The following is an 18485-nucleotide window of genomic DNA, read 5'->3' as shown; positions in this document are numbered from 1 at the left end:
AAGATAAATATAATATCACCGATTAAATATCAAACCACCCTATGAAGAATCACACCACAAGTGGTTTTTCTATAATTAACGATTGTTTTATTAAATTCACACAGATTGCACTCATCAGGCAGAAGCAAGTCTTACAGTCATTATTGGGACGGTTTGTCTGGAGGAAGACACAAATTCAAATGTAGCGTAGTGCAAACCATGGCACTCGAAAAGCATAAACAAAATCAATCAGCAAAAATAAAGATAAAAAACATCTTGATGGGTTGAAGTCACTACTGCTGAGAAAAAAAAAAACAGAAAAAAATTACAAAATGATTACATTTATACAAAATATTGACAAGAAACTGTCACTTTAGCATAGAAATAAGACTACTTTTTTATTGTTCCTTTTGTTTCATTAGTAATGCAAAACTATTTTAACCTAACTCAAACTTCAAAAGAAAAGAATAAATTATAAACCACCATGAAGTCATCTTACGTATCACATAAAAATAATTCAGATTTCAGTAAATAGCCTAGCAGTTTTTGTTTGTTCTTGCCTTTTTCAAATGACAAAGTAAGACACTAACAAGAAGACTGGCATCAAACACTAAAGATTTGTGCAGAACCCATGAAAGGCCCAATAAAATCCAAACTAACCTGTTCACTTGTGTGCAGCAGATAATGTGACCGCAGGTCATGCTGACAGTTGGCATACGCCATGCCAAGTCCAGCTCCAGAGAATAACGTAATAGGCCACGTACGTCCTACAAAGGACAAAGATGCACTGACATTGTTGGCAGGAATAAAACAAACACTTACTGCCCTAAAGACTGACGCCTACGCCTGCAGGTTAGAGTACCACAGAAGAGCATGATGTTAGTTGTGCTGCCAGATATCCTCAATGGTGTCTGAGTTAAATTAAAGTTTCAAGATAAAGAACAACTTCAAATCCACTGAAACGGCTTACTTTTGAAGAACAGGACAGAAAACACAATTCCTAACCCCAGACCGGTACCTGAAACACAGAACGACGAGGCAAACATTAGACACAGGGAGGAAATAATTACTAACACACATTTCTAATATTTATCCTGCATGTCAAGTGTCTGACCTACAGAATAACGTAACGCAAGGTGTTGTTTTTTTATTGTTAGTAAGTAAGCCTGCCACAAGTAGCAATAAATCAATTAATCACATCTATGACCATTTCCCATTGGATAGTTATTAATGAGATACTTCCCTTTAACTGAAAAGCTGCCATTTCAAAAAACTGCAAACATTTGACATTTGCACTACCTGTCACTTCTGCCTGCAGGGTTAACCATTATCAAGATTAATAATGGTTAAAAATGAACCATTATTAATCTTTAAAATGCAAGTTTGGTTACCGAGACGTCATAATCTAACTTAACTGTTGTTGCTTTGATTGTTTGTTTTTTATTTTGGATCATTTAAATGTTTCCCAGTTCCAGTGTTAAATGTTCTTTAGAAATTAAAGATTTTTTGTGCTTTGAGTAGGTATACCTGCATTAATAAATCATTTCAGTTGAAATGATTTATTCAACTGAAATGATGAAATGATGAATAAATCATTCCAATAATTTCTGGGACAATTTATTATCCTGCAAAACTTATCATGACATGCTTATTAGAAACATCTATTTGTTTCTTGATAAGAGAAAAAAAATTGTCTATCAGCACCAACATGGTGATTCCTAAAGAATTGGTCAATGAAAACTTGCTAAACAGCATCTCTGTCAGACAACTTAGCAGGGTTTAAATGTCTGAAACCCTTTCTTCCCCCCTAACCTTTGACCTTTCTAGCCCCCAAAATGAAACAGAAAGACTGATTATCAGTTGAGTGTACAAGCATCACAAGTAAGACAAACATAACAAATGGCATTGACAACCAAGATATCCTACTCCTGCACTGTAGTAAAGAACATGGTTTTCTCACACTTATTGTGAGCATATCAATATCAATATTCATATTGTTGTTATGGCCAATTACTAACATTATGTATTTTGTTATCCTTTGTGAAAGAATGGCAATATGTGGGTATGAATCCTGGGAGAATAAGTGAAGAGGGCTGTTTTTTTTATAATTTAGTAACCTTTATAACCATATATAAATGTTTATAAAGAGAATTCCTGACTCCTAAACCACTGATCTACTATATGACTAACCTGGCTTGTATGAGCTGCTTTAACCTGCCATCTGCTGAATAAATAAGCGATGAAGCTCTGACTTCATGAAAGTTGAACAGGCACCATAACGGGGTTGAAGTAAATGAGGTTCGCGTTCAGTGAGCGAAAGGAAAGGTGGACACCAGTTTATAGTTCCAACCGTTTTCAAAAGTCAACTGTGATGAATGCTACTTATAATAATCAAATGGTCTGCCTGTGCTCTGATTTTCTTTCACTAAATACAGTCGTAATCGTAAGTGTCAAATTTACAAACAGGGCGACAGAATATTTCCGTTAACATCAGACTGCTCATTTAGTTGTCCTTTAACAGCCCTTTGCGGCTAGCTTGTTAGCCTCTCGTCCAGTCAATGACAGATGTGAACTACAATAAAAGCTATAGCCTAATGCTTCTGAATCCACCTATATTACACTAACATTAGTAGCTGAAGGCAGAGGAATATTTACCCAGTTTAACGACACCGTCTGCCAGGCAGCGGTCCAACTTTTTCCCGAGCTCTTTCTCAGACATTCTGACTTAGCTCGCTCCGGCTAAACGTTTCAAACTGCAGCTCTTCATGCTGCCTTCGAGCGCTGTCGGAAGTTTGAAAGACTAATGCATTGTGTAAGGAATTTAACGTAGATCTACGGCAAAATTGAATAAACAAAATAATGAGATAGCGTGCATTTATTAAAGATCGTTATCTATTTTACTACACAAAGACGTAATACCTCGACAAAATTTTTTTTGTTGATGAACTTAGCACAGAAGACAGTTCAATTATGCGTTTTCAAGTGAATGCAGCACGAAGCTAGCTTTTGGAAAAACCCTGCCACCTTGCGGTAAATACCAAAATAACCCACACATATCAAACTGACTTCAATGCCTTCTGATAGTAATATTCCATAAACTTTTTATGCCATTTTTCCCCTCATTGCATCCACAAATTACGGCATACTTACTTGTATTTGATGTGTCAGACGAACAGAATACAAACTAGTGCATAAATGTGATGTGGAAGGAAATGTATAGTTTTTTACCACAAAGATTTTGAAAAAAGTGACATTAATTTATTTTCCTTCAAGTTGATACCACTGAAACCAACATCACCCTGAACATACCATCGATACAACGGAGCTTGGTGTTGGCAGTGTCATGCTGGGCACATACATGCCTGTTAAACATATAGGTACAAACTGAAAACCATACTTGACTTTCCATTCACTTTACAACTGTGTGCTACTTTGAATTTTGTCTATTGTGCATATTCCTTTTAAATTGCAGTGAAGTTTGTGGTAGTATGTGACAAAATATGAAAAAGCATTATATTTCTTGGCCAATTAAAACAAATGATCCAACAAAATGTACAGTTCACATTTTATTTAACACACTCCTTCCTATACATCGTCATGGCGTCTACACAGATTTCCTGAGATGACAATTTACAGTTTTTAACAACAAACATTTAATTACACAAAAAGTTGGCATATTTTAATCTTTTACTTTGTACAAAGACGTGTCATGAGCTGGTTTGGTACATTTCCTCTGCTTCCAAATCTGGAAACTGAGAATAGTCCCTTCAACATGAAAATCCACTCTATGTGACTAATAAACATATTAATTGTATAAATGCATGATGTGCAGCAGGTGAAACTTTGTGAAAAGTTATTTCCTTGGCAGCGAGCACTCAGTCTTACACTGTGTGGGGTGAACCAGCTGGCTTTTGTAGCAGGCATTGCTGTCGATTTTCTTATTCAGTGGAAGTGGATGAGAACGTGAATGTAGCAAACGTAAACTGGAGAAGTAGAAACTGCAGAACAGAAGCTGCCAGAGGTAGGAAATAAATTCAGAGGCAGCATTTTGTTCAAAGGAGAAAAAAATGATTGTTTTAACCAGATAAAATAAAATTGTTGTCATGGAATTTATATCTCACTAAAACCAAAATATATTCTCTTTTAAAAAATAAGGGTTGTAACAGTAAAACAGCAACAGTTCTTGGAAGTTTTAGGAGTCGTCTGGATGAAACAGGATGAGAAGAAGGAGGGTCATAGCAAGCAACTTCATGGCTTCTTGAACAAGTTGGCATCTGTCAGAGGAAACTTCCTCATTATAGTGAGATATAAAACTCATTTTGTTAAAACAAGAAAGTTTATCCTTTTAACAACATAAAACTAATCTCATTATAAAGACGAACCTTATTTGAGTTTAATTTCTTGTTATAATGAGGAATTCTGTTGTTACCATGACATACTGCTCCTGAATTTGTTTCCACTGTCTAGCAGTTGAACGTTTTCCATTCTGTATCTCTAAGAGTAACTGTGTCTTTATTCCAAAATACAAAATAAATCTCCTTTGATGCTTCTACTATCTTAATGACAAACCAAACATTTAATCAGCATCACACGTTCTGATAAATAAACTCTAACATGACAGCAATGACCAAACAATTACTGTACAAAGTGAGGCTTTACAAGAGCTTTCATAACCCACACACAGGTAATTGTTTATGAAAGCTAAAATGCTGTGTTCAAGTGACCTTCACCAGAAAATCCACAACCCTGTTTCCTGCCTTGTTTGGTTTCTTTTCTTTTGTCCAGCCACAGTCCAGGCAGAAGCTGCTCTGCTCACTCATCAGACGCCGCCTGTGGGGAATGCTCCCACTGGGCTGCTGGTGGGGGTGATGGCGGCTGAGCGCCATCACCTCTCGCCATCTTCAACGACCCTTTGCTGATGTTCAAAAGGTCCCGAAGCTCCTTGTTCTCAATCTGAACGAGACCCAGAGAACAGCGCATGCAAGATGAATGGATGGATACAACTACAGGATTAGACTGACATCTTTTGAGTTGTATAAAAGCTGCACTAAAATGCATTCAAATAGAAAAAAACCCTTAATGCTAATAATTTTGAGATTTAATTCATAGATGTGATATTTCTCAGGACAAAATGGTGCTTTCCGATCAGAAGTCTAGAGATGCAAGATCACAATCACTGACATGTTCAGGACAATCTTTTTAAAAATGACAGCAGCAGTACACATAAGGCGACCAAATATTAGTGGTGCACCAATAGCAGGTTTCTGGCAACATTTAAAGCTAAATGAAGACAAAAAAATTTTCTGCCGTTCTGAAACTTCACTGACTACAGCAACCGAGTCCCAGTGCTGCTCACCTCTAGCTGAGCCAGCCGCTCCCGGACGGAGCAGTAGTGCTCATCGTCCACCTGCACTGCTCTTCTCATTACCTGGCCCATCTCACAGATCCGCTCCACCTGGCTCTGCACTTCCTGTAGAAAAAAACAGCTAACCTTTGAACTTTACAAAAAACAAGCTGCATCTCAGCTATGAGAAAATATCTCATCTGGGGACGTAAACAAAACTTACTTTGGCATGGTCCTGATGAAGGCTGAGCACCGGTTTGGTGTCCAGTTCCTTCTTTGCCATCATCAGCTGGAGCATCTGCTTTCTGTACCGACCCATGATCAGCTCCAGGGCGTATTGGTGTTCTTCCAGAGACAGCCACAGTTCTGCAGAGGCCGTAAAGTGTCTTAGCGCAACTTAAACGGTCAACCGACACAAATTGTCAGGAGTGAGCGTTACCTTTATTTTCCTGTTGCAGCTCCTTAATTTGAGTGTTCTCCTGAGTCAGGAGGACATGGGGCTTGTACTTTGTCAGCTCTTGAATCTCTTTATTGTCTTCTGTGTGCTGAGAGAAATGATGACAGGCGACAGAAAGAGGGGAAGAGCATTTGAAGGTTTAGATTTTAAACTGATCACACATCCAATGAATCCTCTTGAATCAGCGCTCTGGCAGGATGAACCTTGTTTTGTTGTGTATTGTAAGGAAAAAGTCATGCACATTAAGTAATACTGTTCTGATGTCCTGATTAAATACTGCAAATTCTTACATGGTTTTCAAAGCTTTTTGAAAGTACAAATCTGAAAAGTGTGGCACACTTATTTATATAGGCATCAGATCCTCAACTGCATCTCGGTTGGAAATTTGATCTGCACCAGTACATTAAATAAATATACTAAAGTTTTTTGGGTTGCCTTGTATTTAACTCAGTACATCTTCTCTAACCCCACTGAAAAAAGTTTGCACACATCATGATTCCGCCACCACTGTGCGCATGGTCGGTTCAATGCAGCTGCACAAAACACTTTTTAGATAATTGTTCACACAAATTTCTACTATTTATTATTTTCTTAACAGCTATACATTATACTGAATCAGTCTGCCGCGTTTATACTGTCAGAGTGAAGCCGGACAGACGATCCTACCTTGTCTGGGAGAGCATTCCCCACATCCTTCATGCTCTGCACCCTCCGACCGAGGGCCCCGGTTTGGTCTATCAGTCCCTCAGCGGCCGTGTCGTGCTCCTTCAGTCTGTCCAGAAGGGTCCGAGCATCGCACAACACTTTCTCTAAAGTACACGCCATTGACGGAAAACTGACAAGTTGGGTCTGTGACGTAGGAGAGCGGCTTGAAGCGTCGGGTGGAAATACCTCTAAATGGAGGCTTGTGAAGCTAAAAAGCCCGAGAGTCTTTATAAGAACGTCGTCATAGCAATGCAGCACCTACTGTGAGACTGTGACGGTGAGCAAAAGAAAAACTGTACACAGACACACAAAAATAACTATTTTGTTGTCAACTCCGTCGGTGGTGTAGGGCAAAATGTCACGTCACTTCCGCATCCCTTCGCTTTTTCTTGTGCTGCATTCAAGCACACATGAGAGCTCGGAAATCCCTCATTTAGGTCTAAGTAGAAGTTTTACACATTTAATAGACTCACATTTTACATGGTTCAGACCAAGTAGAACAGCACTATCTTTTAGCTCTGCTAGTTCTTGAGTTAAGCTGTTCTTAAAAACATGTTGATATTATGGTGCAAATTCCGATTTACAAAAAATGTAGCAGTAATCTTGTCAATTTTCTTGCTTGACGTGTCACATTTCATTTTGCTTGGCGGATTGCTGTCGTCTACTTGCATATTCGAAATTTAATTTGATCAAGAATTAAATTGAAAATTATTTTCTATATCCTAATATTTGTTGTCATACTTTTAAGTTTCCAATATTTATGACATTGGCAATAAAGCTGTAATTGAATTCAAAATCTATTGAAATATACTTTTTTTAATTCAATGTGTCTTTTGGGTATGTAATCCCAAAAACATAAAAGGATAATTTTGCAGTCATGTCGCAAAACTTATAAGAAAAATACTGTTATAAAGCTAATTACTGTATCACTTGAATTGTTCCCACAGTAAAGTCAAACACACTCAAGGGAAAGTCTCAGTTAGCACGCAAACGTTAAGACTATGTCCGCCGGACGTACTCTGAAAGTCGAACGTCAAATGTTCGGACTTGAAGTTCACGAACGTTGACTGAGCGAATGCGCTCCGAACTTTCGTGCATTATGAAACAAAGTATTTTTGCTGTAAAGTTAATCAACTTTAATATCTTTAAAACCTTAATGGCGTCAAATATAAATTTGACAAAATTTATATTTTTGTTCTTTTGGAAAGGGGCTGAATCTCAGAATGTTCTCGAAAGTCATCTGAACGTCCGTGTGCGACTTTTAAAAATGCTGTTACTAGCTTCAATATCTTATTTAGCCAGTAGGGGGCTCCAAACACTATAAAATACGTCCGATTTTTGGGGCGTTGTGCATAAAACCAAAACAGTTTAGTAAAATTGTAGTTAAGTAAAATGGTATAAGTATTTCTTAACGTTCCTTTTTTAATAAAATGTATATACAGATAAATTTATCTTTTAAGCTAAAGCTCTTGAAAATGATGTTTTCTGTCATTAAAAAAACACATTGATCTTTTTCGCATTTCCATCAGAAACAAATGTTTTGATTAACTTAAAGAACTTAAAGCAATTTAAAATCTGCATGAATGATTTTGGGGTAAAATGTTTATTATGTTTAAAGATTATATATTTAAAGAGGGATGTCTACAAGTTACCAGCAGATATTTTAAAAATACAGGTTTTAAAACCGTAACCAATGCTGTACTTGATTATATATTGCTAACTTTAGGTTAACAAACAACTAATAATTTTAAACCCTCTTGTCAATAAAAATGAGTACTCATATTGTTGGACAGACATAACATTTGTCTTACTGGATCACAGTGCTGTATTTAACAAAGTTTTTCATTATGATTAACTCAGATAGCACAGAATGATTGAAACAACATTGTCAGCCAGAAACATTGAATCAACGTTGAAAGTGGTCGGTGACTTGAATGTTGAATCAACGTTAGGGTTTCAACCATAACTGACATATCAATGTTGATCCAACCATCATCTGTATGTCAATTTACATGCATATGTGTTGATATTGCATTGAATCAGTTAGGAATCAACATTGATTCAACCTTCATCTGAATGTGGATCTACACACATTTATTTTACATTAAATCAATGTCGATTCAACACTCATTTGACTGTAGATCTGCATGCATATTTGTGTTGATTTTGCTTTGAATCAGTCAGGAATCAACGTTGCTTCAACCATCATCTGAATGTGGATCTATATGCAGATTTTGGTTGATTTCGAATTGAATGAAAGCTAAGGATTTATGTACATTTTTAGGTCTGATAGGTTTACATAACATACCACTAAAAGTTTCTTCACTGGTGTTAAACACTATATTATTGGCAGATCATGGGTAAACTGTACAAAAGTTTAAAAATGACAACATAGGTTTGATATAACATTTTATTTAAGAAAAGAGGGACAGATCTTTAAACATATTTGACTGTCAGAATAACAGTCTATTGTCCACAGAAGAACAGAGTCCATGAGGTTAAGCTTTGTACTGTATGAACCAGGGAAACGGTACAAGTTGTGGTAACCCCAGTTAGACTCTGGTTGGCGTTACTTTGATTCCTTGTGATGTCTTCCTCTCATTCTGACGTGTAATGAAGCCACTTCTTGACAGTTTTACTGCAGTCCTCAAGAGTCAAACTGCAGAGCAACGGCTGAAAAACACAAAAATAAAAGTGAGGAAGGTGCCGGTTAGAAAGATGATAAACATTTGAAAAGTTCTGAAAGACATTGAAAGATTGAACAGTGTACTGGTTACAGGTCTGAGAACAAATACAAACCATATAGTTCCCCATGTACACTCACTGTTAATATTTATCTTAATTGTTCATTAATATTCATCTTAATGTTTACGTATACAACTACATTTACCTATCAAGTTGCAGTCTAGTGTAGGATTTATGATGCTGCACTCATGTTAAAATGAGGGAATCAATATTTAAAATAAAGGCTGTTTATCAGAAAACAAAGATAAAACTCAGGGAGGATCAGGGTTTATTTAACTCACCAGAGACAGATAAATAGAGCAAAAGGTGATTTATACTGTAGTTGGAAAAATTTATAATTTATACAGAATAAACTTGCATCAAATAGCTGGTTTAATCTTAAATCAACTACAAATATTTCCAAATAAGTTTATTAAATTCATTACAAAATGTCCACATGCTGATAAAGATCCCACACCAGTAATAATAGTCCAGTTTAACCAGTTACCAACCCAAGAATCAACAGACTGAATCAGTCATTAGCAGGTTTAGTTCAGTGTTTCACCTGCCTTACATGTTTTAAGTGTTTCCTTTCTGTCTCACCTGGATTGAATCTGTGGATGATTAACAACCTTCTGCACTTCTTGATGGCTGCAGACAGTCATGCAATCATCTAACTCAGTTGTTCTGGAAGAGAGACACATCTAAGCACGTCCCTAAGCACATTATAATAAAAAATGAAAAACAAGTGCTTACTATCACAATAATTTAAAGCCCACCTGGAGCAGCCAGCCTTACACTTCCTTGTCCACCACATGATCTCCCAGACCAACAATAGGCCCCGCCCTATTTTAAAAACTCAAATCTCACAAAATCTCGCAGGATTTCATACTTAGGCCTGGAGCGGTGGGCAGGATGAAAATAATACAAAATGAGACATGACCTCAATTATTAAAAATATGTTTTGCCCCAAAATAACCAGGATTACTATGGGCACAAAACAATGCCCTTATTTTTCAATAAACACATTTAAGATCAAAGTAATATTAAAAAAACTTACCATAAAACTGCTCAGAGGAGAATTCAATTCAGAAGCCAGTTGCAAAGAAACCAGCAGCAAAATGGCTGTTTGGGACAAACCACTAGTGTAAAAAGGGGGAGTCGGACTGTACAACTCCTAGTAGAGACTTGTAGATGTTTTTGTATCAACACATTATGCACAGTCAGTAATAATATTTACAGACAAGTAAGAAAATGTACATAAAGGAATCACAACCCAATGTTCTCAACATGTAGTGTGTTATTTGAAACATGATTAACCCCCACTTAGTAATAAAATGTTCTGACCCAGAGCTCAAGGATGGGGGAGGAAAGAAAGGATGAGAGGGGGTAAAGAGGGGAAGACTGGGAGGAGCAAGTAGGTGTGGGGAGTTTTGGGAGGGAGTAGGGGGAGATGAGAAGGTGATGAGGGGTGCAACAAACTGCACAGGTTGCACACATTGTCCTGCAACTCTTAGATGTCTCCCTGGTAGAACACACCTGGATCCAATAGCTGAATGACTTCTTCTTCTTTTGATTTTTATTGGCAACTGGCATCCAACTTAAGGTGCATTTACTGCCACCTACCAGACTGGAGTGTGGTCATCAGTGATGTCAGAGGGAATTTAACCCACCCCAATGATGTGTATGATGTGCAAATTCACATCTTAACACACTCATTAAATATATGTATGAATGCATGAGCATGTACTGGCATACCCACACATACTTACACATATTCTAAATACGACTCATTAACCCAGTGTTATTTAAGAACCTAAATAAGAGATTTCTAACAAAATGTGATTTATTACCTAATAGATTGATTATAGACAGTTCCTATATTCTTTCTGCTTAGTAATGACTTTAAAAGCTGACGTTCCTCTGAGTATTTATCACATTCTAACAAGGCATGTTCCACTGTTTCCATGTGATTGCAATAATTACAAGCCCCAGTCTCATGCTTTCCTATTTTAAAGAACGAACTGTTAAGTCCAGAATGTCCAATTCTAAGTCGAGTCATAACTACTTCCTCTCTCCGCCTTCCACTCAGACAATTACTACCTCCCACAGTCTTTTGAATTGTATATAGTTGTCTCCCATTATCATGGTTATCCCATTGCTCCTGCCAAATCTTAATCATTTCTTTTTGAATAATAGATTTATCCTCACTTTTACTTAACGGAATATTCAAATGAACAATTTCTGATTTCAAGGCCTGCTTAGCTAGAATATCTACTCCCTCATTTCCTTCTATACCTGCATGTGCAGGAATCCAGACAAATCGGACCAGGCATTTCTTGCTATGTAGATGAACTAATAATTGGAATATTCTTAATATTACATCTAATCTGCAAGATTTGCCAGATTTAATACTTAATAATGCTGCTTGACTATCTGATGCTATAATAAATTTACTTTTTTCTCTAATGTCATAATCAAGCAACCATTCTAAGGCTAAAATAATGGCTGCTAATTCAACTGTAAAAACAGCTAAATGATCAGATGTTCTCCTCTTAATCAAGACTTTATGGTGCAGGATATTTATTGCTGCCCAAGTTCTACCACTATTTGGATCTTTAGATCCATCTGTGTATATGACTATGCTGTCTTTATAACTTTCAAAATATCTAATCAACTACAACCCATTCTGGAGTCTTTCCCTTTTTAAGAATTTCCCTTAATTGAAGATCAACTTCTGGAGATATAAATAACCATGGTGGAATTTCAAACTGAGGATCTGTAACACTATAGTTGAATATAGTTAAACCAAGATGTTTTGCCTTTATGTCCCCAATCCATCCAAAACTATTACAATTTAATTTATGATGTTCAGCACCATCTTAGCTGGATGATCATACTTATGTCCCTGAAGGTTCACCCAGTACATATACATTAGTTTCAACCTTCTTAATCTTAAAGGAAGCTCACCAGTTTCTACTTGTAGAGCAGCTAAAGATGATGTTCTGAAAGCCCCACAACAAATTCTCAATCCTTGTGTTTGTTCACTATCAAGTTTTCTCAAATGACTGTCAGCAGCTGCCATATATGCTATACACCCATAATCCAGAGAAGATCTCATGAGAGCCTGATAGACTCCCAGCAGTGCACTTCTTGAAGCTCCCCATTCCTGTCCATAGAGACATCTTAATATGTTATTCACTTTTTTACATTTATTTTGAACTGATTCTATTTGATGTTTCCAAGTTAAGCTTTCATCAAATATAACACCTAAAAATGTCAGTTTTCACTTGTTCAAGTTTTTGTTTATAAAGATTCAGCTTGACTTCCTTATTATAAAAACAAATAATTTGAGTCTTTGCAATTGACATCCTAAATCCCCATTTATTAACCCAACCTTCCACTTTCAAAATGGCATCCTGCATCTTTTTCTGCAAATATACCAAATTATGTCCTCGCACCCATAGAGCACCATCATCTGCAAATAAAGATTTGCCTATACTACTATCTATCTCATCAAAAATGTCATTAATCATAACATTGAAAATAATTGGACTACACACACTACCTTGAGGAGTTCCATTCTCAACAGCATACCTAGTAGAGAAATTTGCCCCACCCCAAACTTCTATTTCTCTATCAAAAAAAAATTCAAAACCCAATTATAAATCTTACCTCCTATACCAAGTTTCCTTAATTTAATCAATAATCCTTCTTTCCATAACATATCATATGCCTTTTCTATGTCAAAGAACACAGCTATCACTAACTCTTTATTTGCTTGAGCTTTTCTTACTTCTGACTCTAAACATAGACTGCATCCATCGTATTCCTCCCTTTACGAAAACCACTCTTAAAAGGACAGATTTTATTTTTACTCTCGATAAAATATGAAAGCCTATCTGTAATAATCCTCTCCATTATTTTTCCTAATTGAGATGTAAGAGCTATAGGTCTATAATTTGATGGGTCTGTTGCATTTTTATCAGGTTTTAGCACGGGAATTATAACTGACTGTTTCCATTCTGCAGGAATACTCCCAGTCATCCAAATCAAATTAAACAGTTTTAATACAACAGTAAGAGATGAATGTTTAAAATGTTTGAGCATTTTATAACATACTCCATCCTTCCTCGGAGTTGATTGTTTAGCATTATTAATAGCTTTTTCTAAAAGGCATATCTAAATCCTGATTTGAAACTACTCTCTTAAAAGTAACTGCTGGATTTTCATCCAACAATTTCTCTTTATTATTTTTCATATCTTCAGATAAATTTTCTGACCTATGCACCTTAATCAACGTTTCTGCTAATAACTCTGCTTTTTCTTTATTACTAATCGCTATTTTCCCATTTAATTCTAAAACAGGTAAGGAAAAACTCTTTTTAACACCCTTCATTTTCTTAATAACTCTCCATACCTCTGACAATTTAGTCTCTCTTCCAATGGAATTACAATACCGTCTCCAACAAGCCTTGTTAGCTAACTATAGCTTGTGCTTTCTTATATTGAATTAATGCCTCAAAGGTATGGCATCTTCTTACCAATTTAAAAGCTTTATTTCTTCCCCTTATAGCAATACTACATTGTTCATTCCACCATGGGATAGATTTTTTATTTCCTCTTCCCCTTGTTTTAGAAATTGAACATTCAGCTGCATTAATTAGGACAGATTTAATCTTTGCATAACACATCTCCACATCACAAAACAAGTTCTCATCCAGTTTATTAATCTGTCAACTACATTTTTAAATAACTCCCAATTAGCGCTACTTAACCTCCATCTTGGAATCTGTCCTTCCTCTTCTTTTATCACTTCAGAACCAACTGAAACTAGAATAGGAAAATGATCACTGCCCATAGGAGAATCACTCAGCACCTCCCAAGATGTAATTCCAGCTAATCTATTTGAAACCAGTTAGATCTAAAACACTCTTTAAATTCCTACAGCAATCATATCTAGTAGTGCTGCTATCATTAACGCAAACCAGTGAATGTAACTCAAGAAATTCTTCAATAGCCAATCCATTTGCATCTGTATTAAGACTCCCCCATAAAATATTATGAGAATTGAAATCACCACACCATACAGTGTTACCTTCATTTTGTTCATTTGAGATCTTGAATGGACAACTTCTTATTAGCATTATAAAAATTTACCACTGATATTTGACCATTTTCTATCCAAATCTTAATAACTATTGATTCATAATTCTTCCCTATTGATTCCACTTTATATCTTATACCATCTTGTATAAAAGTTGCCACTCCCCCTCCTCGTCTTTCTTTTCCATCATTCCTAATTGATGTATATCCAGGAATTTTGAAATCCAGACGAGGCTTAAGCCAGGTTTCCTGGATACAAATCAGGTGAGGCTTAACTGTCAAATCTGAAATATATTTCTTAAACTCTAACCCATTACTAATAAGACTTCTTGCATTCCACTGGAAAATAACTAACATAAAGAAGAAGGGCCACCACTGCATGATTGAGGTTGAGAAGATTGTGTTTCATTTAATTTTTCCTTAATTGATTCCCAACTAACATTCTTACAGTCAAGATACTTTTGGGCTGCCTTCACTATTATTTGAATTTTTTCCGTTTTCCTTTGTGTTTGAGCAGTGCAGTTAACAACCTCAACCATGAACAATACAAAATCCTCCTTTGACATGAGTAGAGTGTCGCTTTTAATCTTGGAGCATTCTGTACAAATAGATCCTTTTTCTCCTCCAGACACTTTCTTTGGGAATAATATTGGTTGTACAGGAACTTTTTTCGTTGCTTCTGCATAAGTAATGCCAGTAGTGACTTTAATTTTCTGAACTTCCTCAGCTCTTTTACTAGCTATGCATCCCCTAAATCCTGAACTATGCCCACCTCCACAGTTACAACATTTCAGCGGAGCTCCTTCCTCACATTTCCCATACTCATGATCCCCAGCACATCTCCCACATTTCTGTTTCCCCTTACACACTGCCTACAGCAATCATGTCCAAATTTTTGGCATTTAAAACACCGCAACGGCGGAGGAATAAATGGTCGGACATTGTAGCTCATATATCCCACAAACACTGTCTGGCAGACTGTCCTCTTCAAATTTTAACATGATAGAAAAACTATCACTCCTCTCTCCATTTTTATTTCTTTTCAATCATTTGGCTTCCACCACTTTCCCTCCTGAAACATTTGACTTGATCTCATCAACTGGCACATCAGGTGGAATACCCGAAATGACTCCACGTACATACTTCTTGTCATCCAGAAGCAGGCCTGTGCAGAGGCCACTAAAGGGGCAGGTGCTCAGCACATCTAACCTCATCCTAGGACAGAATATTAACAAAGCCACTCAGCTTTCAGAGTTTAATTAACAATGAAAAATTACAAAAATGTGACATATACAATCAAAGCTAACAAACATCTCCATATAGAGCATAACACTATGCCTATGTAAGATATTTTATTAGTAATTTCTTTCTGCAGGTCTATTTTGTTATAGGAAAGTATTGCAATATTCAAACCCGCAATTTAGCAAGATATGTAAATCAGAGTTGGTGGTCTAGCTCTGATTTACATATTTTGTCTTTACATAATTACACTATTAAAAATATAAACAATGGCACAATGCAACTTTTTAGTGTACTGTAATATATAAAACGATGTGCCCTTATCGCATAAGCGATACTAAAGAATGACTGATATCATTAAAGATACAGGGAAGAAGCTTTTTAGTTATCTAGCTTTGCTAGCAAAGTCGTTAGCTAGCAGCTAGCTAATAGCACAACAACAACAGCCTAATGTCTGTATGATAAAAATACAGAATCGATAGATAAGAACAGTTTCTCCTCACCTGGCTGTCTCCTCCCGCTCAGTAGTTCTTCAGAGAAAGGCAGACGCAGAGGCCTGTCAGTGTCTGTTGTATTTCATTACCTCTCTGTTTAAACCGCGACTCCGAGCTGAAGCAGAAACGATACTTCAACGTTTTCTGTCATCTGACAAGCAGCAAGTCTACTCCACTTTATTCACCAAAAACGTTTTTTACAATGCACCAAAAACTGTTCTGTAATCTGGAACGTTCGCTACGTTGAGTATTGCAGTTAGCCGCTTTATCTCACTGCGCGAGAGGCAATTGCGTCATGCGTCCCGGGCAAAAGGTCAAAGGTAACAAGGTTACCGGCTTATTATGTTACACAAAAAAGAAACAAAATAGCAAAGAATTTTAGCACATGTTTTTATGTGTCAGAAGAGGGCTTAGGAAATAATACCAAAAAAAAAAACTAGAAAAAAAATTTGACCAAAAGGGCACTTGGGGGCAAGGAGCAAAAAGGGCAGGTGCTCAAGCACCCCCAGCTCCCCCCTCTGCACGTCCCTGTCCAGAAGTCTCCCTCTCACATTCTCACCAAGAACTCTTTTTATATTCAGCGCCCTTTCTTTTTGTTTAATATCATTACAAATAATCAGTAACGATCCATCTCTTAGTATCTTAACAAATTTCACTTTTCCAACCAGTGAATTGATTTCTTTAGTAAGCTTTATTGGATTCCACTTACCAAAGGACACACCCTCTTTGACAAACTTCAGAACTATTTTAAATTCTGTCACCTTAACTGTTTCTCCTTCAGCCTCGGAAACAGATGATTCTATTTGTTGTCTTGATTTTTTTCCGTTTGTGCTTAGCTTTTTGAGTATGCCATATTTCTTCATTTTCCACGCCATCCGCACCCTCTTCCATTTCCACAAAATCACTACCTGACACATCATTTCCCTCTGACATCCTTCCAACCATTCACAGTCTGGTTGTGCCTCTTCTGCCTTCCACCCCCCAGCTTCAGTCCTGAACCACCTCCTCAGTGCAGGCAGGTTCTCCAGAGTCCTGATAACGACCTTATTATTTGACTCAGGTGTGTTGAAGTAGAGACACATCTAAAAGTTGCAGGAGACCCACCCTCAAGGCCTGGAGCTGCCCACCTCTTCTTCCCCAAACCTTGTCCTCAAGGCAAACTGACCTGCGTGTTTTCATTTCAGCAAAACCCTGTTTATCTGACATCAATTAAAATCATGTGTGCCGAATTATGGAAATGCCTAAAACTTGCAGGGCTTGGAGGACCAGTGCTGAAACACAATGGATTCACTTTGACTTTACTTGAAATAATTAAGTTTGATACGTTTGTATCCCTCGTCTGACACCATGACTCAAGCTTACCAGGGACAGATTCCCTGGTAAGCCACCGTGGCTCTGTGGGTAGAACAGTTGTCCTGTGATCAGAAGGTTGACAGTTCAATTCCTGCTCCCTCCTACAAGGGTCAAATTGAGTTGTATGATTATAATATATTGAATTGGTTAAACTTAATAACTTAAGTTGGATAAATTTAATAAATTCAGTTGGATAAACTTATTTGAATTGCTTGTTACCTACAGAAGCAATTCAATTAAGTTGGTTCAACTACTTCCTTTTAAGAGTGTGTTTTATAGTTGATCCACCATCATTTGTCGACTTCAACCAAAAATCAACCATTAATCAGACCTCGGCATTTTAGTCATCAGATTTCAACCACAAAACAACATTGATTCAATGACACAGTTTCAACGGTTTGATTGGATGGTTGTTTGATGGTTGATCCACCGTCATTTGTCGACTTCAACCAAAAATCAACGATTCTAACTATTTTTCAACGTTGATTTAACATCATGTGCTATCTGGGAAATTAGAGACTAGAGGTGGTTTCTCTGATACAGTTCTAAATTTATTTAAATCTTTCTTTCCAACTATGGCTGATTACAGATTTGACATTTCTGGGGAATTAAAGATCACATGTGAGGTTCCCCAAGGATATATTTATGAGTCACTTTTAATTTGGTTATTTGTGCATCGTCCTTGTTCAGAATATGGGGTAATTTAGCACATATGCCAGTTTCACACAACTCCGTCAATAAGTTTGACGGAGCTGTGTAATAAGCAAAGTTATTATTACAACCAAAGAACCAAAGTTTTTCACCTCATCAATTCATTTGATCAGCTGTGCGTTTGTTTAAAAACTACATTTTCTATTTTTATTTTACTGTGTTTATAGTTAAAACCTAATTATGTTCTCCAGTTAGCAATTTTTGAAAATTTCTTTGCCTCTTTGTGGTGCTACAAAAAAAAACTTGCCTCATCTTTTGACAAGATGTGTTCAAGCTAATGTCCATTCAAAAATAATGCTCTAATTCCCAGGGTCTAAGAAGAACATATGACAGAGAATTAAAATCAATTTGGGAATGGGAATTAGTTGTTTTT

General features: G+C 36.7%; 2 protein-coding genes and 1 long non-coding RNA gene across 3 annotated transcripts; all 3 read right to left on the bottom strand.

Annotated features, from left to right (window-relative positions):
* Window positions 1-61: 61 nt before the first annotated feature.
* On the bottom strand, window positions 62-2787 carry micos10 (mitochondrial contact site and cristae organizing system subunit 10). Its single transcript, XM_008413184.3, has 4 exons — window positions 2635-2787; window positions 950-997; window positions 640-746; window positions 62-278 (listed from the first exon to the last, which is right to left on the bottom strand). The coding sequence occupies exons 1-4, from the start codon at window positions 2696-2698 to the stop codon at window positions 273-275; spliced, it is 225 nt and encodes a 74-aa protein (XP_008411406.2). The 5' UTR covers window positions 2699-2787; the 3' UTR covers window positions 62-272.
* Window positions 2788-3532: 745 nt separating this feature from the next.
* Window positions 3533-6880, bottom strand: sike1 (suppressor of IKBKE 1). Its single transcript, XM_008413179.3, has 5 exons — window positions 6447-6880; window positions 5763-5868; window positions 5547-5689; window positions 5336-5449; window positions 3533-4932 (listed from the first exon to the last, which is right to left on the bottom strand). The coding sequence occupies exons 1-5, from the start codon at window positions 6603-6605 to the stop codon at window positions 4792-4794; spliced, it is 663 nt and encodes a 220-aa protein (XP_008411401.1). The 5' UTR covers window positions 6606-6880; the 3' UTR covers window positions 3533-4791.
* Window positions 6881-8877: 1997 nt separating this feature from the next.
* LOC145552350 (uncharacterized) lies at window positions 8878-9898 on the bottom strand. Its single transcript, XR_014088381.1, has 2 exons — window positions 9813-9898; window positions 8878-9158 (listed from the first exon to the last, which is right to left on the bottom strand). It is a non-coding gene; the product is annotated as an uncharacterized LOC145552350 (long non-coding RNA).
* Between the last annotated feature and the right edge of the window lie 8587 nt (window positions 9899-18485).

Source organism: Poecilia reticulata, chromosome 7 (assembly GCF_904066995.2).
Source record: "Poecilia reticulata chromosome 7, P_reticulata-male-v2, whole genome shotgun sequence".
In the NCBI taxonomy this organism is placed as follows: domain Eukaryota; kingdom Metazoa; phylum Chordata; class Actinopteri; order Cyprinodontiformes; family Poeciliidae; genus Poecilia; species Poecilia reticulata.
This window is presented reverse-complemented; position numbering and strand designations above follow the sequence as displayed.